The following is a 23132-nucleotide window of genomic DNA, read 5'->3' as shown; positions in this document are numbered from 1 at the left end:
GTTTACACATACTATAAAATATAAATGTTCAAATAATTATCTCGTCTTAAAAATAATTTATGAAGCAAAAATATAAGTCCTATTCATTTGTTTCAAACTTGGCTTTGGGGCTTTTTTTCAGCTTTTCCTAAAAAACTATGGATGATTTTCACAAATTAATCAGAACATTTTGATTGATTGCTTAATCAGTAGTTGAAGCATGCGAACTTAGTGTTAATTGCTTCGAGAGAGAAATTTTTTTTCCACAATTATTCCGAGCTTCCCTGAAGCCCTTGAAGGCATCGTTTAATACGTAACTACCCGGCATGCACTTCGCCGTCGCCATTTTTCTTGTTGTGATTTGCGAGATACGCTGTCTTTACAGTTCTGGAAAAGTCTCTGAGAGATTTTATTATTAATCTTGTATTTGAACAAATATCTTTTTAAGCTCATTTTGAAAACATGGCGCAGTACAAAGGCGCTGCCAGTGAGGCTGGCAGGGCCATGCAGCTCATGAAGAAGCGTGAAAAAGAAAGAGAGCAGCTGGAGCAACTAAAGCAGAAGATTGCAGAGGTTTGGAACTTCTCCCCCTTGATTATAACAAGTTCAATAATAGTTCAGTGTCAATGAGAGCTACTTTAGCCGTTTATAAGTGGTCAAAACGACAGAACGCAGTCGCGTAAGGCCGGGAGCAAAGCGAGTGAAGGACAGTGGCGGAGCCAGGAAATTGTCCGTGGGGTGGCCAGGATGGATCTGTGATGATTTTAGAGGGCATACATCTCTCACAAAATATTGTATTACTATTTAAGCTCCTTAAACTACACGCCTGTCCAATATTTGAATTTAGGTAGTGGTGGCAAAGATCAAATGCTATCTCTAACATTTTTTCTTATTTGTGCAGATAAAGTAACAAAGAAGCACAATACAAATGTAGCACCACTTATAGACAGTTGTACTGTGTATTACTACTGTGCTGAGTTTAGCTTATGGTGATCAGCAGTATTATGAGCTAATCTGCTGTGTCATCAAGATACACAGACACAGATACATAATTAACTTTTTTTTATGTAGTTCGATCCAGGTATTTATACACGAAACAAACTACTTTACCGTTACAATCGCATAAAACATGGGAAAAAATGTTTAAAATGAGAGATTTGTCCAAATTTCTGTTTGAATTCTAAGATTTTTGAGACAAAGGCTGTAAGGGCTCTCTGATCTGTTCTAATATTGTGACCACACCAGGATAACAACATGCCTGACCTGCTCTTCACTGAGCCTTCACTGTGTGTGTGTGTTTTCTCATAGGACAACATGGTCAAGTCCAACATTGACAAGAAGTTCTCGGCTCACTATGATGCTGTAGAGGCAGAGCTGAAGTCCAGCACAGTTGGTGAGTGTGTTGTGTTATATTTAGATTAGGATGATTTGTTTCTGGCATTCTTGCTTACTTTTTAATTTACCTGTTGTGGTTTTTGTTTGTTTCTTTGTTCTCTTAAATCTCTTGATCAGGTCTGGTGACACTGAATGATATGAAAGCCAAGCAGGAGGCGCTGGTAAAAGAGCGAGAGAAACAGCTGGCCAAGAAGGAGCAGTCCAAGGAACTCCAGCTGTGAGTTTTTCTTACTGATGCTCTGGGGCCTCTGTTACGATCCAGGATTCAGTCTTATCTGGTTAAATTCAAGTTTCAACCTTGGTTGAGGAAAACAGCTGGATTTCCAGTAATTTAACAACAACTACATTTCCAGAAATTAGCGTCACCGTTCCCAGAAGATCAGCCAGACTTCTGGGCGTGGACATTTGGAGGAGGGTCTAAAGTTTTTGTTTTTGCCCAACGAGCACAGATGGACATAGATTCTTAAACACCACTTTATTATTTGATTCCTATTGTCTGCGAATGGTTTCACAGCAGTTTTATTCTATGAACAATAATTAATTAATTAACTATTAATCAATTAATATATGACATAGCGCCTGTTTGTATTTGCTTACCTCATATCAAACTTGCATGTAGACTAAGCCTACGTTTGAATTTTCTTTTAATATGAATTCTTTATTCTCTTAAACGGCACCGATGCTGCAGAAATAATTGATTGCTATCCATCAGATTCTCTCATGTCCTATTGATAGAGTTGTGATATTGATAAGTCTGTTGACTCACACAGTCAGTTTTGTTTTCTTTCTTCTGAATATAGCAGCTGTTTTCCAGTCTTACTGACCGGAGCAGTTAAAGTGCACATTTTTAATACTGTAACACTCCACAGTGCTTTTCCTCACACTCACATCGCCGTGTGAATTTCAGTTTCTATTATGTGTTTTACCTCGTCATATTTTCCTGCACTATAATTTGATCTTCTTTTATGAAATCAGTCGCTCTGCTGCGAGGATACTTATCCATATTTGCGATTAGTTAGATGCAACCAGGGTCAGCCCTGTCGTGCGAATGTGCAGGGGAAACGCTGAAATTAATGAGAGGATTACCCAAGTTAGGATAAGTGTATCCAGATAATGTAGCATCTGGTCTGTGGCTGATCTAACTCTCCTTGGTGGTGTGGTGTGTGAATAGAAGAATAGAATAGAATAATTCTTTAATTGTCCCACAAGGGGAAATTTGGTTGTAACAGCAGCCAGAAAGACACATATACAAACAGGACACAGAACAGAAACATACACAATTTTTCTTAGATATTTACATTAAGGACAATGGTTACTATAAACAGAGTACTGTACAGTTATTAAATAAAATAAAATTAACTACAGATAAGAGGCAAACCAGGTTGTAGTGCGAATTGGTTGATTGAATTATTGCAGTTACAGCGCAGATGTAAACATCTGTGATTGTTGGGAGCAGTTTTGATTGTACAGTCTGACAGCTGCAGGGAGGAAGGACCTGCAGAAATGTCCTTCCTCATACAACATACAACACTGTAAAAAATGACAGATGCCACCACAGAGTCATAGAAGGTCTTCAAAATCGCTCCCTGTACTCCAAATGACCTCAGCAGGTAGAGTCTGCTCTGACCCTTCCTGTAAAGAGCATCAGTGTTGTGGCTCCAGTCCAGTTTATTATTCAGGCAGGTGAACACCCAGATACCTATAAGAGTCCACTATCTCAATGTCCACTCCCTGGATGTTCACTGGTGTCAGTGTGGTGGGTCTGCGTCTCCGGAAGTCCACCACCAACTCCTTGGTTTTCCCGGCGTTGATCAGCAGGTGGTTCTGCTGACACCAGTCTACAAAGTCCAGAGTCCACTGTCTGTACTCTGAGTCGTCCTCACCTGGGATGAGTTGAAGAGAACGTCAGAGAACATCTGTCGGTGGCAGCGTGGGGAGTTGATGGAGAAGTTTGCAGTGTAGAGGGTGAAGAGAAACGGTGCCAGCACAGTTCCCTGTGGGGCCCCCGTACTGCAGACCAGCGTATCAGAGCCCCGTGTCCTCACATACTGTGGGCGTTCTGTGAGGTAGTCCAGTATCCACTAGGACATGTGGTGGTCCACTCCCGATAGCTCCAGCTTGTCTCTCAGAAGTTGTGGCTGGATGGTGTTGAAAGCACTGGAAAAATCAAAGAACATGATCCTCACAGTGCTTCTAGGCTTCTCCAGGTGAGTCAGAGCTTGGTGCAGGAGGTAGATGATGGCGTCCTCCACCCCGATGCCAGGCTGGTAGGAAAACTGCAGTGGATCCAATGAAGAACTCACTGTTAGATTTGTATTGTTGATTGTCATTTATGCTTAGAAATATTTACTTATATATGCTTAGAGTTTTGTAATTAGTTGTAGATTGGTAGAGGTTTTGATCCTTGATAGTCTGCAAACTTTGTGTGTATTAGACAGCACTTTGGGAGCATGAGAGGTCATACCGTGTCTTATTATTTTATGGTAGGATTAACGTAGTTGCGTCTGTTCTAGTCTAAGTGCTCTTTGTTTAGATGAACTGCAGGACTTCCTCACCGTGTTATCTAGGATGAACCATCTAGGGTGAGGGGGAGGCTACCCTCTTCCTGACCAAGGATGTTTGACCCTTTGATCAGCAGTCCCCACACACACACACACACACACACACACACACAGGCAAGGTACTCTTTGTTTGTATGTAGACGTCGTATGTTAATGAACCTATGCATATTCATGTAACCTCAATAAAAGGACAGTGTATGGGAGAACGGACGAGAGCTACTGGGGTCAAGCGAAGGAACGGTGCCTGTCCAGTTCTCTCCCGTGCACGAGTACCATGAAGAAGTTTGCCTACTTGCGTCTTGCTTGCAGTGTAATTATATTGTCTTCAACGTTCCAGCGAATAGGTTTATGCTACAAACCTAACATTAATTGGTCCTTCGATGCCGGCTCCCTGGGATCGCATTCACCGAGGGGGGGAGGCACGCTGAAAGACTGACGTCAGCCAGGAAGTTCCTGTGGATTCGCTGTCTGTCTTTCTCCTCGATGAATGGCGATCGGCGGGATTCGGGCTGATATTACACTCTAAGCAACGCCAAGTAAGTTTAAAGAGGCCGACTCTATAACCGTGTCGTTGTGCAGTCTCCGCCACTGTGTGAGGCGTTGAGAAGTTCGCTACTTTGTGGAGCGATAACTGGGTTAGTGTCCCGAAAAAGAAGTTTTGGTTAAATCGCCCAAGGGTCCCAAGCGTCCGGTGAGTGTCCGGTTTTGAAATCGCCCTGGGTGTGTGTCCCGAGCGTCCCTTCATTGGGTTTTGTCGCGCGAGTGGGTGAGCGTCCCACAACTGGGTCAGGGTCCCGAGCGGTCCGGTGTGAGTCCGGAGTAGGCCTATTTTGTGTTGTTGTCATTGTCGTCGTCGTCGTTGTTGTTGTTGTTGTGTGTGAGTGTGTGCGGAGCAGAACATGTGGTCTGTGACACCGACTGTTGTTGTTATCATGGGTTTCTAAGCAACCAAGAGTGAGTTGGAGGGAGACAGACGTTTGTGCTGGACTTTGCTCCTGGCAGCTGACACAAAATGTTTATTCTTTAGCTTGCCCTGATCGACAACAGCCTGTGTGCCAGACCATAGACGTAATTGAGGTGGATAGTTGTTAAAAGTAATCTACATTAAGCTTGTGGTTGCTTAAATTCAGTACAATGACATGTGAGATGAAGTGATATAGGTAAATATTTAAACTAATGAAGTGCATAGAGGCACTTGACCTGTGTGAAAGGCTGTCATCTTGTTATGAGCCATTGTTGAGATATGGAGCACACCTGTGAAAACAACTAATATGCTGAACCCTGTATGAAACATCTAAAAGTACATGATGGAGAAGCTGAATTGAATATGAAAGTGTAAGACTTTGCCGCTGTGGGCAGAGCAACTACTGTGTGATGTTGCGTTGCAGTTTTTTTCTGAGCTGATGAGCAAACTACACATTATCAGATCGAGAACTGTCTAAGAACTACTCTAAGAGAGGGAAACAGCACTATGTTAACTGTGATAACTGGAGTGTGCAGCGTTTCCATGAGCAGTTTTCCTGAATCTTGACTCTTGTGTGTAGAGTGTTCATGACATCAGCATCATGTTTTTGTTTATTTGTTTTGTTGGATTAAAAATAATTAAATAAACTGGTGATCATGCTTGTGGATCACCATGGCACATATCTCCAGCCATATGGTTTATTTATGCAGATGAAAAAGTGAGTGTGAATGTGTCTGACATCACAGTGTTTTTGTGCGCTGTGTAAAAGTAATTGCCTCTGATTGTGAGTGAGAGCGGTGATTCTGCAGGTCACCAGCTATTGTAACGAAAAAAAAAAAGAAAAAAAAGAGTGAAAAAGAAAAATCATAGGAAAAAGGTTTTGTGTTGATCAGCCAAAAACAACTACAATTTCATTTTCTGCTTTTAAGAAAAGACTGTTCACAAAAACACACAGAGAGAGAGAGAGAGAGAGAGAGAGAGAGAGAGAGAGATGTGTGTTGATTAAGCAGTGATGATAATAATGAAATGTCTTAGTTTGTCACTTTCAGGTGAAAAGCAGACCTGAATCAATTTTCCACATGCAGCGGTCGGAAGAAAGTTATAGTTTAACATCATTGGAAACATGCAGGCCAAGTTTCTGGCTGACTTATTTACAGTGCCATGTGTTTCTCAACCTCACAAGCGAGCTCACTCCTCCCTGAAGATAAGGAATGCAGCTCCATGATAAAGAGACAGCAGCAAGTCCTGAGCACAAAAAGTCCCAGCAAAGCAGCAGCAATGTGGATAAACAGCAGCAGAAGAAAGCAAACCCATCTTCCTGTCTGATTGGATGAATTCCACGGAGGGGCGAGCAAGATGGCGGTGGTAGCATGTTGAAATGCTCAAAAAGGACTGAGTGACTCGGGCAAGCCACATGCAGCTAGCATGCTGGCTAGCGACATGAAAGAAATGGACCCTTCATGATGCGTTCAACGTGCCAGCGCTGTGGTGGGAAAGGCTCCATCATAAACACGCCCTGCGCCGAGGTTCAGGCCAAGAAGAAGAAGACGATGACTTCCAAGCCCAAGAAGGTCGGCCTCAGCGTGGGCGAGCTGATTGTGAAAGCCGTGGCCGCTCTCAAGAAGGCTCTGGCTGCCGGAGGCTACGATGTGGACAAGAACAAGGCCCGTGTCAAGACCGCCATCAAGAGTCTGGTGGCGAAGGGCACTCTGGTGCAGACCAAGGGCACCGGGGCCTCCGGATCCTTCAAGATGAACAGGGTTACTGAGACCAAAGCTAAGACGCCCGCCGCGGCCAAAGCCAAGAAACCGGCAGCAGCTGCTAAGAAGTCGCCCAGGAAGGCAGCAGCAGCAGCACTTCAGCCACTAGCACGAAGTCAACCGCATCAGAGGACAATAGTGAGAGTGGCTGTGACTTCACTGTGCATGTGAAGAAAACGTTTGAGGAGAACTGAACAGTTGGAGTTTGACATTTGCCACCTGTGGAGTAAAATGGCAAGAAGAGACAGTGGGACACGGGACAAAGCTGAAGGAGAACTGCCGGCTGTTGGACTGTTGAAGTGGGAGAGGACAACAGAGTGAGAAGACTAGGTGAGAACACATAGGAATTATTTAATGTGGGAAATCAAAATTTGGGTTAGCAAACCTGGGGAAAAACAAAACTGACTGCTTAAGTTGGAAAATTGAGACGGAGTCTGAAACATTGCGAAAATAGAAACATATACAAAATCACACACACACAAGCAGAACATGCATTAACCCTACTAACAATTCCAAACACAAAATGACTCATGAAGACTCATAGCACATTAGTTAAGAAATGATTAAATAATAGCAGAGAAATGTGTAGGAAAGGCAGCTTTAAGAACATGCTCTGCTGGAGATGCAGCTCCACAGACATGCATTAGACCTGCCTAATAACACAAACACATGTAATGAAAATTAGCTTGTTATCTTTCATCAGTGTTACAATAGTGTCAATTTAGCAGACACTTGTTATCAAATGCTGAATTTATCCTAAAGAAAAAAATTGACTCTCCAAGTTGCAGGACAACAGTTTAACTTTTGTGGGAAAAAAGATCCTGGTTTGACCAACCAGTGATCAGACAATAAATTTAGTTGTTAAAATGGTAAATTGGGAGAAGCTTCCTGCTTGATTGAGGCAGCACATGTAATTTACTGTATGAGGGAAATTGTCTTTTGTGATACTATTTTGAACATGCTTTTCTGTCGTCCTGTCAACTTAGTGGGTTAATAGTTGATATGCAAATTAGTGATCGGTTTTAGATTAATGAAAGGTGACTGAATTCTAGCACGAGTGAATGAGATGTGTTGGAGTTGTTGTGTGTTGAGTAGAGACTCTAAAACACTGAGTTTCCTGCTTTGATGTGCGAGTGAATCCTGTATTTAGATACACAACTCTGAATACGTCAGAACAGACTGTTTTGTGAAGTGCATGACAGCATGTCACATGTTTTATGATGAAGGGAAAAGGAAAATTGAATAAAATAGATCTGTGGCCTAAATGAGTGAAGAGCACAGACCTGGTAATTAAACTCATAGCTAATAAGACATTAGGATTATGTTGTGTGTTGTGCAGCTGATGGTTGATTTGGAGTGAATCTAGCTGATGATTTTTCTTTTGTTGTGAAGTTGAGCCTGCCGATTAGTATGATGGTATGATAAACCATGCTAATGGTATGATTTACCCTCCTGAGATGAGGAGCTTGTGTCATGACTTAACAAGGCCTTTTTATTTTGATACTTTCACAGTGCACTGAAAGTTTTGTTTGATAATCTCTGTTCTTTAAGCAGATCTGCACGTCGGGAATTAAAAGCGCTACACGTCGTCGAGAAAATTGTGCCAAGTGAGTTCTCCACATTTAAATGGACTCTGGAGAAAGCCACTTATTTGGGACAATAGTCTGCAAACTTTGTGTGTATTAGACAGCACTTTGGGAGCATGAGAGGTCATACCGTGTCTTATTATTTTATGGTAGGATTAACGTAGTTGCGTCTGTTCTAGTCTAAGTGCTCTTTGTTTAGATGAACTGCAGGACTTCCTCACCGTGTTATCTAGGATGAACCATCTAGGGTGAGGGGGAGGCTACCCTCTTCCTGACCAAGGATGTTTGACCCTTTGATCAGCAGTCCCCACACACACACACACACACACACACACACACAGGCAAGGTACTCTTTGTTTGTATGTAGACGTCGTATGTTAATGAACCTATGCATATTCATGTAACCTCAATAAAAGGACAGTGTATGGGAGAACGGACGAGAGCTACTGGGGTCAAGCGAAGGAACGGTGCCTGTCCAGTTCTCTCCCGTGCACGAGTACCATGAAGAAGTTTGCCTACTTGCGTCTTGCTTGCAGTGTAATTATATTGTCTTCAACGTTCCAGCGAATAGGTTTATGCTACAAACCTAACACTCACCAGGGGGCGCAGATGGTTTTGAACCAACCTCTCGAGGGTCTTCATCAGATGTGATGTCAGGGCTACCGGCCTGTAGCTGCTGAGGTCCTTAGGTTGGGAGGTCTTTGGTACCAGTACCACACAGGAGGTCTTCCACAGCTGTGGAACTTTCCCCAGTGACAGGTTAAACAGATATCCTAGGATGCCACACAGTTAATCTGTGCAGCACCTCAGGAGCCTGGAGCTGATGCCATCTGGACCTGCAGCCTTCCGCACCTTGATCTTGCGAAGCTCGTTCCTCACTTGAAGTGCTGAGATAGAAAGAGTGGATTTTGGGGGAGGGGGGTGTATGTTGGAGTCCACAGAAGCCGGGGGTGGGTGTAATGACTGGGAGCTGGGAGGTGTGAAGTCCTGTGATGAAAGACAGGCAGGCCCTGAAGATGAGGGAGATTGCAGCAGGGGGGACGATGCTGGGGGAAGGGTGGGTGGTTGATCAAACCTATTAAAATATTTATTTAGGTCATTCACCCACCCCAAGTCTCCTGCAGCCTGGGGGTTGGTTTTTGTCCTGAGATTGTCTTCAGGCTGTTCCAAACCCCTCTGAAGTTGTCCTGTTGCAGCTGCTCTTCCATCTTCCTCCTGTAGTTTTCCTTCCTTTGCCTTATCTTCCATTTCAGCTTCTTCTGAACAACTCTCAGCTCCTGTTTGTCTCCAGATCTAAAGACTCTCTTCTTCTCCTTGAGGAGAGCCTTAATTTCAGGATTTATCCATGGCTTGTTGTTAGAAAAACACCGTACCTTTATGATGGGTACGGTGTTGTCCACACAGAAGTTCATGTAATCTGTAATGCAGTCCGTGATGCTGTTGAGGTCATCCTCCAGGGGGCTGCAGAGGTTGTCCCACACAGAAGAACGGAAACAGTCCCTCAGGGCCTCTTCAGTCTCTGCCGACCATTTGCTTAATGGGTGTTTCACAACTGTTTCTCTGTGTACTAGAGGTTTATACACAGGCTGGAGATGAACCAAGTTGTGATCTGAGCCCCCCAGGGGAGGGAGAGGTGATGAGCTGTATGCCTTCTTGGTGTTGGCATACAATAAGTCCAGTGTTTTATTGTCTCTGCTGTGGCAGTTGACGTACTGGGTGAAGGTGGGGAGAGTGGAGGACATGTGATGTGATTAAAGCCCCCAGAGATCAGGAAAAGGGCCTGAGGGTGCTGTGTTTGGAGTCTGCTGGTTACAGTGTGCAGGACCTCACAGCCTGCTGTAGTGTTAACAGAGGGCGGGACATACACAGCTATCACAATCACGTGTGTAAACTCTCGCCGTAGATAGTACGGTCTCATGCTAACTGCTAGCAGCTCAATGTCCTTACAGCACAGCGTCTCTTTGATAGATAAACGCCCAGAGTTACACCATCTATCGTTCACAAACACAGCCAGACCCCCTCCTCTCTTCTTACCACTCTCCGCTGTTCTGTCGGCCCAGATCAGATGAAAACCATCTATGTTTACGTATGAGTCCGGAGTTAGCGCAGTTATCCACGACTCTATGAAGCACATTAGGCTGCACTCCCTGTAGCTCCTCTGATGTCGGGTAAGAGCCGCTAGTTCGTCTACTTTATTGGGGAGAGATCTCACATTCCCCATAATAATAGATGGAATCGCTGGCCGGTACCTCCTAACTTTACTGCGACGCCCGATCCCGGCCCGAGTACCGTGTCTCTTCCTCCTCACCTCGTGGGGGATGTTGGCTTGCTCGGTGGTAGGCAGGGCAGCGGAGGCTCCGAGGGTAGAGTAAACAATGGGAGGTCGGACCTCCACGCGCTCTCCGGACACAGACGCCGTAAATAATGTAATAAAGAACACGATTGTCCATAGAATTCTGAGCTCCATTGTGGGGACAACAGTCCAAAAACAAGAAACACAAGAACAACAAAGAAACAACTATTAAAGAGAAAAAAGGACTCGGTCAGGTCGGAGCTGCTGATACTGGCTGCCAGCTCGGAGCGGTGCCGGAAGTAATGACAGTAAATGTCAGAGAACCAGCTGTGGGGTGTCCTTTTGTGTACTGCTTAATTAGACCCCCGGAGAGCAGTCATTTTGGTTTTCTACCTTAGACCCCTGCGGAGTCATCATTTTGCGTTTCTACCTTTAAAAGCCGGAGAGCAGTCAGTCAAATGCTGGAGTCATTCATATGTATATTAGGTCGTTACCTAGGAATTCTGGAGGGAGGGGAGTGGGGGTGAGTGATTGAGGGGGTTTGGGAGTGGAGTGTTTCAGTTTGCCATCTTAGGGAGAAATCAACACGTCCTTTGTATGTCCTTTGTTGCTGACATTTATTGATGAAAACAGTACAAAAAACCAACCATTTGTACACATATTTACAAATAATGATAAAAAGTGAGTGAGTACATGTCAACATTTTCAGCAATCACTCACAATCCTGGCACTGCCACGGTATCTGTCGTCTGCATTTACCACATGTGTACCTGTAGCAGTGAACACATCGCACAGTGGCCTGATTTTTTTTGCATCTGTGTACTTGGATTTTAGGTCGCAAGCCACCCAAAACTTGCTCCATGCACCACTCAGCAGGCCATTTGTAAATATGTGTACAAATGGTTGGTTTTTTGTACTGTTTTTATCAATAAATGTCAGCAACAAAGGACATACACCCATGTGTGTTGATTTCTCCCTAAGATGGCAAACTGAAACACTCCAAGTTGGTGACTTTTGGAGATTTGTTTCCCTGGATGATTGAGAATGCATCAAGATGAAACACAAAAGGAAGCTCACCGCTTTTAGCAGCTCCCCCACCCCCTCAATCACTCAGTGAGTGATTGAGGGGGTGGGGGAGTGGAGTGTTTCAGTGTTTCAGTTTGCCATCTTAGGGAGAAATCAACACATGTCCTTTGTATGTCCTTTGTTGCTGACATTTATTGATAAAAACAGTACAAAAAACCAACCATTTGTACACATATTTACAAATGGCCTGCTGAGTGGTGCATGGAGCATGTTCATTGGTTCATGGACCTCCCTGAACTAATGGCAGCAACAAAAGCGGTGAGCTTCCTTTTGTGTTTCATCTGGTTAAATTCAAGTTTCAACCTTGGTTGAGGAAAACAGCTGGATTTCCAGTAATTTAACAACAACTACATTTCCAGAAATTAGCGTCACCGTTCCCAGAAGATCAGCCAGACTTCTGGGCGTGGACATTTGGAGGAGGGTCTAAAGTTTTTGTATTTGCCCAACGAGCACAGATGGACATAGATTCTTAAACACCACTTTATTATTTGATTCCTATTGTCTGCGAATGGTTTTACAGCAGTTTTATTCTATGAACAATAATTAATTAATTAACTATTAATCAATTAATATATGACATAGCGCCTGTTTGTATTTGCTTACCTCATATCAAACTTGCATGTAGACTAAGCCTACGTTTGAATTTTCTTTTAATATGAATTCTTTATTCTCTTAAACGGCACCGATGCTGCAGAAATAATTGATTGCTATCCATCAGATTCTCTCATGTCCTATTGATAGAGTTGTGATATTGATAAGTCTGTTGACTCACACAGTCAGTTTTGTTTTCTTTCTTCTGAATATAGCAGCTGTTTTCCAGTCTTACTGACCGGAGCAGTTAAAGTGCACATTTTTAATACTGTAACACTCCACAGTGCTTTTCCTCACACTCACATCGCCGTGTGAATTTCAGTTTCTATTATGTGTTTTACCTCGTCATATTTTCCTGCACTATAATTTGATCTTCTTTTATGAAATCAGTCGCTCTGCTGCGAGGATACTTATCCATATTTGCGATTAGTTAGATGCAACCAGGGTCAGCCCTGTCGTGCGAATGTGCAGGGGAAACGCTGAAATTAATGAGAGGATTACCCAAGTTAGGATAAGTGTATCCAGATAATGTAGCATCTGGTCTGTGGCTGATCTAACTCTCCTTGGTGGTGTGGTGTGTGAATAGAAGAATAGAATAGAATAATTCTTTAATTGTCCCACAAGGGGAAATTTGGTTGTAACAGCAGCCAGAAAGACACATATACAAACAGGACACAGAACAGAAACATACACAATTTTTCTTAGATATTTACATTAAGGACAATGGTTACTATAAACAGAGTACTGTACAGTTATTAAATAAAATAAAATTAACTACAGATAAGAGGCAAACCAGGTTGTAGTGCGAATTGGTTGATTGAATTATTGCAGTTACAGCGCAGATGTAAACATCTGTGATTGTTGGGAGCAGTTTTGATTGTGCAGTCTGACAGCTGCAGGGAGGAAGGACCTTTTTGTTTTGGTTTATTGTTTACTGGCTTATCAAACTATTAAAATGGCCTAATTTACATTGATGGATAGTGAATGTAGTTCCTGAGTTCAGTTCTTCTGAAATGTATCTGATGTGTGTACTTCCCATGGAAATTGTTAGCTTTTTGGCCTTTTTGGTAAGCAACACGTTACCCTTCTACTTCAGGAGCTTCCTCGCTTCAGTTATGTGCACTGTAATAATTTCACTTCAGCTGAATTGAAATCAATGTTTTCTTTTTTTAAAATCTTGGCTGTTAGTCTCCGTGCAGATGAAACAGAAAGAATGCAGACTGTGCACCGACCTGCAGATCCTGTTTTTGAAATGTTGGGCTTCTTGGAAACAAACTCTTCTAAATTTTTGTTTTTAAAATTCTCACCAGATGCCTCACATGTGTATTCTTACTAAGTTGGCAGTAATTCTGCATTTGTGAACGAATGCTGCCAGATCATTAAATACGTGTGTGTGAACAGTTTAAGGAAACTCTAAACAGTCCCTCTAAGGACCCAAATAAAATACAGATGAATAACACTCCTTGTGGCTGTCCAACCTGAATTGCGTTGCCAAACAGTAAATTTTCTTTTCTGGGCTCTAGCTCAGCTCAGCCAAGCTCAGCAGCAAATAATTGTTTGACTGTAAGTATTTGCTTTCACGGACACCCTCTTGTGTCTCGATGGGTCAATATTTATATTTTCTCTTCTCTTTCCAGCAAGCTCGAGAAGCAGAAAGAGAAAAAGAGAAAGGAGGAGCAGAAGAGGAAAATAGCCAGCTTGTCATTTAATCCCGAGGACGAGGAGGAGGAGGAGGAGGATGAAGAGGAAGAGCAAGACTGTGAGCATTCGTTCTGTTTGGGACGTTAAGGCCTCAGTCATCTGAAGCAGTTTTCTTTCTTTATCTGTAACTTTGTTTAAAATCTCTTCTAAATCTGTTAGATTAGGTCAGAGCCTTACTGCTGAAATGAACATGTTCAGACCGAGCCCTGCAGGGAGACTAATCTGAATTCCAGAAACGGCAGAGATCTCGTTATACTTGTTAAAGGTTCATTTGAACTTGTTGATTTGTCGCTTCTCTTTTTCTGAACTATACAATTAGTTATACGTCACTCCTTACAAGTCGTTTAGATCATCAGATTAGAGGGATTGATAATACTCAGTACTGCTGGCCAGACCCCACGTGTAAGCATAAGAGTTATGTTAAGAGCAGCAGTGGTGCAGGAGCAGCCAAAGTCTTTTCTGTGTGTTCATACAGATTAAAGGTAACAAAACACCCCACTCAGAGATTTCGTCACCACCGTGAGGCAACAAGTGCAGACTGATGGTGGTGATCACAGTTATTTTCTTATTGCCAAATAAAATTCCAGAAAGATCAAAAGTTAATGTGCGAAAATCTTGAGCCACCCCTCAAAGATGGCCTCAGTTTACGTCTCCACAATGGGGTTTCAGTCATGATGGCCTTGTCTATCTTCATGTATACAGTGACTTGGTTTGGTCTTTCTCATTAGAGATTGTAAGAGTCTTAATTAGACTTGGTGACTAACACAGTCTTGGATTTTAAAGTCTGCTTAATAACTGTGATTTTTTTTTTCTTGTACTGCTAAAACATAAATAATCTAGATGTCACATGATTTCTTATTGATCTTTGGTTTTGTCTTGTAGATCCAGTCAAGAAGAAAAAACTGGGGAAAAATCCAGATGTGGACACAAGTTTCCTGCCTGATCGAGACAGAGAGGTGAGGTGGTTGTAAATCACATTAACTCCATGAGCGTGTGATAACATAATATGGTTGCACTTCTGGCTCTTCTTAGCTCTGCATGTATGTTCAGCTGTGCTCTGTTTTACCTGGCAAGCTGCCACACTGCAAATCTTAAGAAACGCGAAGGCTAAGAAGTGATGAATGATTACCTCTCCACAAGTAGCTCCACTTCACTGTCAGTTGTCCATGTCAGCAAAATAACAAACAGATTTCTGAATAATTGGAGCTCAAAAGTTAAGAGTTGGTGTCACTGTTGATCAGTTGGTGGTGTTGTTAATCTTCTGTAATCTGATCGTCTTTAAATGTAAAACTTGTTTGTAAGTATTTTTGCTCCACTGATGGGCTTTGTGAACTCAGGAGGAGGAGAACCGGCTCAGAGAGGAGCTCAGGCAGGAGTGGGAGCTCAAACAGGAGAAAATTAAGAGTGAGTATCAGGATTACAAAGTAAGTAATGATGATCACTTTAATACTGAATACAAGGAGGCAGGCAGGAGCTACACAATGATCCATTTTGGATGTTTTCCGTGAGGACAGTTGACACTTTCCTCAAAGTGAAGTGCCGACCAAAGTGTTTTCCCCTGAGCCCAGCATGTTTTTTAGTTCTTTGCAATGGGAGTGTCACTGTGCTAGTGGCAGTGTGACAAGGTGCTGTGCACATCGCTGTTTGCTCTGACCCAGCCGCCTAACCGTCATCTCACAACCTTTAAATAACAATGGGAACTGTTTTCCTCCTGACATCCCCAGAGCCGTTGAATGAATGGCTTACTGAAAAGCTCTGAAGGTCTCTATATTTGCACGCAAACTAGTACAATGAAAACAGTCAAAGTTCAACTGCCATGATCGCTGTGATCTCAACTCTTTTTTTTCTGTACAACTTCACTGAACCGTCCCATACCAGCAACCGCCACAGCCAAACTCTTCTCGGGCAGTACTCGATAAGACTCCTGCTTTAGCTTGAAAGCTCCCTTCACCTCTGGTGTCTACCATCTGGTTCAGGGATTACCACCACTACAAGTATTAGCTACAGCTCCATGCAGCCGCTTCAGCAGTGGAGGTTAGGAACACGGTCCATTCAGACTCACTGACCCTCAGAATGCTGTTGAAGTTCTGTCAGAGGAGCCACATCCTCCACCTTATTGTGGTGGAGCAGTTTGTGTGTACTTGGATTTCCTAGAAGCAATGTGGTTAGATGCTTTTGCCTCAGGTAGTGTCTCCCAAGTCATATTAGTCCTGGGTGAGGGCCTGACAAAGAGTGATTCAGAGCCAGGAAGAACGCTTATTTGCCAAGCTTTAGGAGAAGATGACTCTTTATTGTCATTGGACAGTCATACCTAGTACAATAGTACAACGAAGTTGGAAAGCGTCCCACGTTGGCACTACACACAACACAGTAACTTAAAGTGGATTTTTTTAAAAGTGCAAGAAAGATATGAACAAAAAAAGGAATGACTTAATAAATAAATAAAAGAATGAGTGAATGTTTATTGCACATTATTATTATTATCATTATTATTATTATTGTTATGTTATTGCCCCCCAAAAACAAAAACAAAACAAACAAAAACACCAGGGAGGTATCCAATGAGGTCAGCTGTTAGCATTGAGCTAACAAAGCTATTGCCCTGTTGTAAAGGTTTCCTTGAGTCTGTTTGTCTGAGACATCAGCAGCCTGAATCTCCTGCCAGACGGCAGCAGCTTAAACACCCGGTGTCCTGGATGTGTGCAGTCCTGTAGGATGCTGTACAGGTCCTTCAGGGAGGGAAGAGGATGTCCAATGATTTTTGGGGCCATATTAATGACCCTCTGTAGTGCTTTTTTGTGTGCCATGGTGCAGCTGGAGAACCACACACAGATGCAGCATGTCAGCACATGTTCAGTGGAGCAACGGTAGAAGACAATCAGCAGCTCCCTCTTCACGTCCATTTTTCTGAGGATTCTCAGAAAATGGAGACACTGTTGGGCCTTCTTTACAACCACCAAGGTCTTTGAGCTCCACTGGATGTCTGTCTGCGTCTAGCCCGTGCGGTCCGGTCACGGAGACCAGACTCACCCTCTTGGGGCCTCATTACTTTTAGAAGGCACTGCAGGGGCTGGGTGCAGTGTGCATCAGGCTGCAGGGCCCCGGTGATCTGAAAACGAACATCCTAATTAAAAAATTGCTATTGCATTATTATGAAATCAGTGTGGCAGTACAGCAGTGCGCAACCCTATGTCTCTCTAAATCTGTAATAACTGTACATCTGTGTCATCAGATGAAGAGATTGAGATTACGTTCAGTTACTGGGACGGCTCTGGACATCGGAAAACTGTCAAGGTAAAGATTGATCCAACTGGCACTGAGGTTTTTAAGGAGAAAAAAAATGTTATCTGCACCGTGCGTAGCAACACTTTACACACCGGTTTCTCTCCTCATGCTTTTGTTTTCTCTCCGTTTGTGTATTTCTGCTTCAGATGAAGAAAGGTAACACCATTCAGAACTTCCTGCAGAAAGCCCTGGAAGTCCTCAGAAAGGACTTCAGCGAGCTCCGGTGAGTTTAGACATGAAAATAGGATCATTTTTGTTTTTCACTCGGACTGTTTGAGAATGCAGGTATTTACAAAAGTAGCTGCAGTTATGCCATACGAAAAGAAGGTTCCATGGTGGGAGTGTTCATCACTACAGGCCATCATATAACTGAATGCGGCATCATCTGAAATTGACACCGATGAGTAAAAGTAGAGTGAAGAAAAACAAACTAAGATGTTGTCTGTGTAAGGAAAAAAAGATTTTAGGGGAGTTTGAAAATAAAAGAATATTTTCCATCAGCCCAAATAGAAGCTTTTCTGTAGTTTAGCCAAACAGTTGCAAAAAAGCTTTGACAGTGGTGTAAGTGCTGTCTGTAAGAGACCTCCTGCAGTGAACAGCTGGCCAATTTCTGACTTGCCAGAACTGACTTGGCGCACATCATGTGTCCTTCTCAGTTTCTCCATCTTTTAACACTAGAGTGATAAACTGAAGCATTGCTGTCAGCCCCAGTGTTTTATTTCAGTTCCCATGGAGGCATTAAAAAAGGCACCTTGGAGTTAATGGATGTGACAAAATGATAAATGGGATTTTTTTCTACAGATCTGCTGGAGTAGAGCAGCTGATGTACATTAAAGAAGATCTGATAATCCCCCATGTAAGTGCTGTGACACACCCAGTTAACTGCTGCCAAACCTTTGCTTAACTTTGTTTTTTCCCTTTTTTCCTCCCTCTCTTGTTTAAACACCTGTGCGCCATTCAAATTCACTTTGATAGTTAAGTGTAGTCACACTAGTAGATTGTAATCAGAAAGAGAATTTTGTTTTTGATGTAAAGTTGTTTGTCTCCTTGTCTCCTTCAGCATCACAGTTTTTATGACTTCATTGTGACCAAAGCCAGAGGCAAATCAGGTAATCAGGCATCAACAGCTTCCACACTGTTGACATCCAATATCCCAATTTCCTGCTACAGACGATAGAAAAGCTCTAATATAAAACATTTTTGTTGTGCTATAGAGTGTATATAAAAGATGAACCAAGCCACAGTGACATGTGACACAAAGGCCCAAACATAAATAGTCCCTCATTAAACCAGAATGTTTTGTTAGAAATCAACTGTGGTTTAGTGTTTATTAATCCTTGTTTTTAAACTAATAGCATTTTGTGTTGTTCCTTTTTTACACAATATTTCATATTCAATTTAAAGTTAAATAGCACAGCTCGTCCAATCGCGATAAGTGGACGGGGGATTTTATTCTGGACATGTTTGTATGTTGTTGCTTTAGACTGCGGGTGTCTAAAGAGAAAAGCGCGAGACCAGGAATATTGTCCACATTTAGCTACCCCTAATCTGATATAACTAGTGATGTGTCGGTCGCGAACGAAACGACTCTTAGAGCCGGATCTTTGAAGTCAACGATGCAAGTCGTGTTTTTTTTTTTTTTTTTTTTCTCTCACCCCCTCTCGCACTTTTTTTCCGCTTCACTCCGCATGCGAGCCTTGTGCTTTGCGCTGGGAAGAGGGGGGAGGGGCGGTAGTTACACTCGCAGTAGCACAGGAACAGAGCGGGAGGGAGAGAGAGAGAAAGAGACAACAACGTCACATTAGAAAGGTATAGTAATCATCCACAACTATTGTTCAGTTGCGGATGATAAAGGATTCAGAAAGTTTATTCATGCAGTGAATCCTGTGTATGGAATTCCAAGCAGGAAAACACTCTCCCAAAAAATCATCCCCGGCCCATATGACAGAGAATGTGCATCTTTTTTTTTGTTTTGCATATTTTAATATATATTTAATTGTGTTGTGGTTTGCAGTGTTTTGTGCTGTTTCACTTTAAATGTGTTTAAAAGGAAAAAGCTGAAAATTTAAATAGTTAAAAGTTGAAATGTAAATAGTTGGTTTTTGTATTTTATAGTTTATTTAGTTTAGTACAAACTCCAAAACAAATGCAAATTCCGAAGCACAACAGAAGTGCTCCAGGATGCTGAGCGCAGTGTTGAGCTTTTGTTAACTAGTGGCTACACAAGCCAGGAAGTACCATCGACCAGATTTGGTGTGTGGTAACAGGTAAATGAACAGTTTTTAAAAATAATTTCAACATTCTTTTTGTGCATAATTTTATATTGTTGTTAATAATAAATTAATTAACGCAACAAAACAACCTGAAGAGCCGGTTCGGAGCCGAGAGAGCTGTTTCTCTAAAAAGAGCCGGAAATCCCATCACTAGTTATAACATTCAGGCTTCATTCTAACAGAGTCTCATTAATCACTGCACTTTGATAGTCTAAGAAGCTTGGAAACAAAAGCAGAGAGTCCCTCCACCAGCCCTATAGGGGTTAAATCTGGGCCCATGGGGGATGTTATAGTCTCTGTAGTTTATATTATCATGAGGCAATTATGTGTCGGAAATTCTTTCTTTCTTAAATGCCTCATGCTTCTTAGTTTTCTGCTTTTTCACCCAGTTGATATTTCTTCTCCGCAGGCCCTCTGTTCAGCTTTGATGTCCACGATGATATCCGATTGGTCAATGATGCCACTGTGGAGAAAGATGAGGTGAGGGGGAAAAACAGTTTATGGGAAATGGTTTCCTTTTTTTTTAGCTGATTAGAGCTACTCCTAAAGTACTCAAAAAAAGAAATGTCATAAGTCTGTTTCTACAGTTGCTTTGATTAGAAATACTCATAAGAAAGATGAAATATTTGTGTATCTGATACAGGAAAGGGAGTTTATAAGATTATAGAGGAATGAACAGAAAGAGTGTGATGTTGAAGTCAGACACAAGCCGAGATCAGAGAGAGAGCAAACAGAAGAAACAAGGCAGCGCGCTACATATAGGTAGACTGAAAAAATTAAGCAAGCATCAATTCTGGACCAAAATGGAGATAAAATGTAAAACTGACACAAAAATAGACACACACTGTTAATTGGACTGATACATCAGTGTCGGAGTCACTGAATTCTGATTGTAAAATGTAAAAACAGCATTAATTTAATAGTTTACTGTCCTGTGCAACGTCTAACTTGAAATGAGTCAGTCTCTTCATCATGTATTAGTAGGATTTTTTTTCTCTTCACTTAATTTAGAAGGATAAAAATCCTTTAAAATGTCCTAAATTGTCCTCTTTGACAGGAAGAATGTTGAGTAGTTTGCAGTTGTGTTTTCAGAGTTTGAAAACAGATTTTGCTTACCCAGAAATCATCTTTACACTGACACTAATGTAGAAGAAACCAATACCACACCCTAGAGCCACGTTTGGACTTGTTGACTTGCCAAGCATATGTGGCTGAGACACATGGGTCCAATCCACTGTGTACCCACAAACTGAGCAGTGGGGGTCTGATGTCATATGGATTGTGTATCGTTGAAGGCTTTGGAGGTCTGGCTGTCCTGACTGGTTTTAGGGACAGAAATGTCTGAATATCTCTGTAAAATGTATTCTCCACCCATGCTGTATTGTGAAAACAAACAAAAATATTAAGTGCAGCTTTGCTCTTTTACCTCAAGTCTCATGCAGGGAAAGTGGTGCTGAGGAGCTGGTATGAGAAGAACAAGCATATCTTCCCTGCTAGTCGCTGGGAGCCATACGATCCTGAGAAGAAATGGGACAAATACACGGTAAGAGTCATTTCTGCCAAGCAAAAATTAATCAGCTGGTTATTTCCCCAGTTTCATTTTAAATTGGAGTCTCGTTGGCTCTGTGTGGCCTCACCACCAACGCTGCAAGCAAAGCTTTGAAGCTGACCCAGCTTTTCTCAGGTTCATCATTAACTGCAGGTGGAGCACCAGAATGCGAGGCAGAGGGGAGATGACTGGACCTCATTACTCTAATATATCTTCCATGTGTGCAGTTCAGTTTCAGTTTAGTTGTATTTATATAGTGCTGTTTCACAGTGACAGTCATCTCAAGGCGCTTCTATATGGGACATAAAAGCCCCACAATATTAGAGAGAAAAACCCCAAATATTGGATTACCTGTGAAAAGCAGGATGGGAAGAACTCCCTTTAAACAGGAAGTGACCCTGAACCAGGGTCAGACAGGGCCAGCCATCTGCTGAATGAGGTGAGGAGAAAGGAAAGACCAAAATGAAGAGCACAGTGAGACAAGAGTTAATGACATGCAGTGCTGGCAAAAGCACATGAGGAGTGAAAAGAAGAAGGTACATGTATACTGCTCAGTGCATCATGGGAAATCTATGAGTGTACCTGGCAGTCTGATCCTGTGGCATCCTTATAAGAGCATAATAAAGGGGAAAATCCAAGGTCAGAGCAAGCTGCTCTACATGAAAGCTGTGGTACTGTAGCTGTGGCCTGAGTAATGAGCAGGGTTTTAAAGTTGCTCCTGGATTCAATGATGAGTCAGTGAAGAGAAACAGCATGGGAGAAATGTAATGATATTTCTGCTCCCTGCGTCAGGCTCATTGCTGCGTGCTGACAGGATGATTTGTGGCACGAGTTTTCTTTGTAATTGTTCAGAGGGATGCTGGAAGGAAGTCCAGAGCTTTGTACTGTCACATTGTGACTGAGAAGATGCTTTTCACTTTATGGCATGCATTTAATTTTTAAATGCAGAAAATTGCATGGAAATTGTTAAGCACATATATTACAAATGTAGTGAAACTTTAATGAGCACCTCTGGGACTCTGCTCTGCAAGCTGCATGGTACAGCTTCTTCCCTCATCAGTGCTTTCTTACACGAGGCGGCTTCAGAGCAGTGAGGTCTAACCGCTGGTTTCAGGCTGACTTGATGGTTCTGGAAACTCTAGTAGTCCAAGAAAAAAAGGCTTTGAGGCTGGAAATGAACATAATCAGAACTGCTTTAACCTCCTAGGACCTGGCATCCACATATGTGGACATCACATTTTGGGTTATTTAGACCAAAATACTAAATCTTGCTCTACAAGGGCCTGATATCCACTTACGAGGACATTATACTGCCACTGTTTTATCTAAATTTTAAACAAATGTATGTGGCTCTAATTTTTCTTAGAAACAGAAATCAGGAAATTCTTTGTTTTTACATTCATCAGGTTCCAATCAGCCCAAATATCAAAGAGAAATTAAAAATACTTGCCATGAAAGAGTTTGGGTCTTAGGAGGTTAAAAATGAGCAAAATTCTGTAATACTTCAAATAAGCAGCTGTTTCAGCTTATTTAGATATTACTTTATCATTGATTGTTAGTGAGTAAATAGTTTATTGACACTCCAATGACTGGATGACTGTTTGCAGTGGGAATAGGGGAAAAGCTCAAGTGTTTGTTGAGCATCTAGTGGCCTTTTGTGGTATTGCACAAGGCGATTTTTTTATTCTTATTTGTTTTTCATTGTTTTCAGCCTCAGGACCTGGAAAAAAATATGGCAGTTTGATGAGGAGCATGCATGATACACTCTATCTAATCAGCGTGTTTGTATTTGATTCTTTTGGCGTTACATAATATTTTTTTGTTTTCCAGATCCGATGAGACGCCGATGCTCCATCGCTATGTCCGGTCCTCGACGCAAATAGTTGCTAATTTCCATCTTTACTTGTTCTATTATTTGTTTTAATGTCAGTATTTCTTTTCAACATTTGATTGGTTTTATTTGAAAACAAAATTTTTTGTGTACATAGTTGATTACTCCTAAACCTTTGTTGGAACATCTGCTGAATAAAATGAACCTGGCTAACACCTCAAAGGTCTTTGGTGAAATTTGTGCAATGACTTGTTTTTCCTCACCTGATACTTAGGTTT

General features: G+C 42.1%; 2 protein-coding genes across 2 annotated transcripts; both read left to right on the top strand.

Annotated features, from left to right (window-relative positions):
* The first annotated feature begins 306 nt into the window (after positions 1-306).
* On the top strand, positions 307-23076 carry fam50a (family with sequence similarity 50 member A). The gene is made up of 13 exons (XM_085258639.1): positions 307-552; positions 1288-1372; positions 1492-1591; positions 13853-13974; positions 14799-14872; positions 15254-15320; positions 17149-17210; positions 17348-17424; positions 18003-18057; positions 18262-18310; positions 19884-19954; positions 20907-21017; positions 22854-23076. Exons 1-13 carry the CDS (start codon positions 442-444, stop codon positions 22860-22862), a joined length of 993 nt encoding a protein of 330 aa, XP_085114765.1. The 5' UTR covers positions 307-441; the 3' UTR covers positions 22863-23076.
* Positions 1627-9129, top strand: LOC146550520 (histone H1-like). Its single transcript, XM_085258641.1, has 2 exons — positions 1627-6792; positions 6910-9129. The coding sequence occupies exons 1-2, from the start codon at positions 6360-6362 to the stop codon at positions 6978-6980; spliced, it is 504 nt and encodes a 167-aa protein (XP_085114767.1). The 5' UTR covers positions 1627-6359; the 3' UTR covers positions 6981-9129.
* Positions 23077-23132: the final 56 nt, after the last annotated feature.

Source organism: Mchenga conophoros, linkage group LG20, assembly GCF_057382185.1.
Source record: "Mchenga conophoros isolate Kocher_MC1m ecotype Shallow Benthic linkage group LG20, M_conophoros_male_GT1.1, whole genome shotgun sequence".
Taxonomy (NCBI): Eukaryota; Metazoa; Chordata; class Actinopteri; order Cichliformes; family Cichlidae; genus Mchenga; species Mchenga conophoros.
This window is presented reverse-complemented; position numbering and strand designations above follow the sequence as displayed.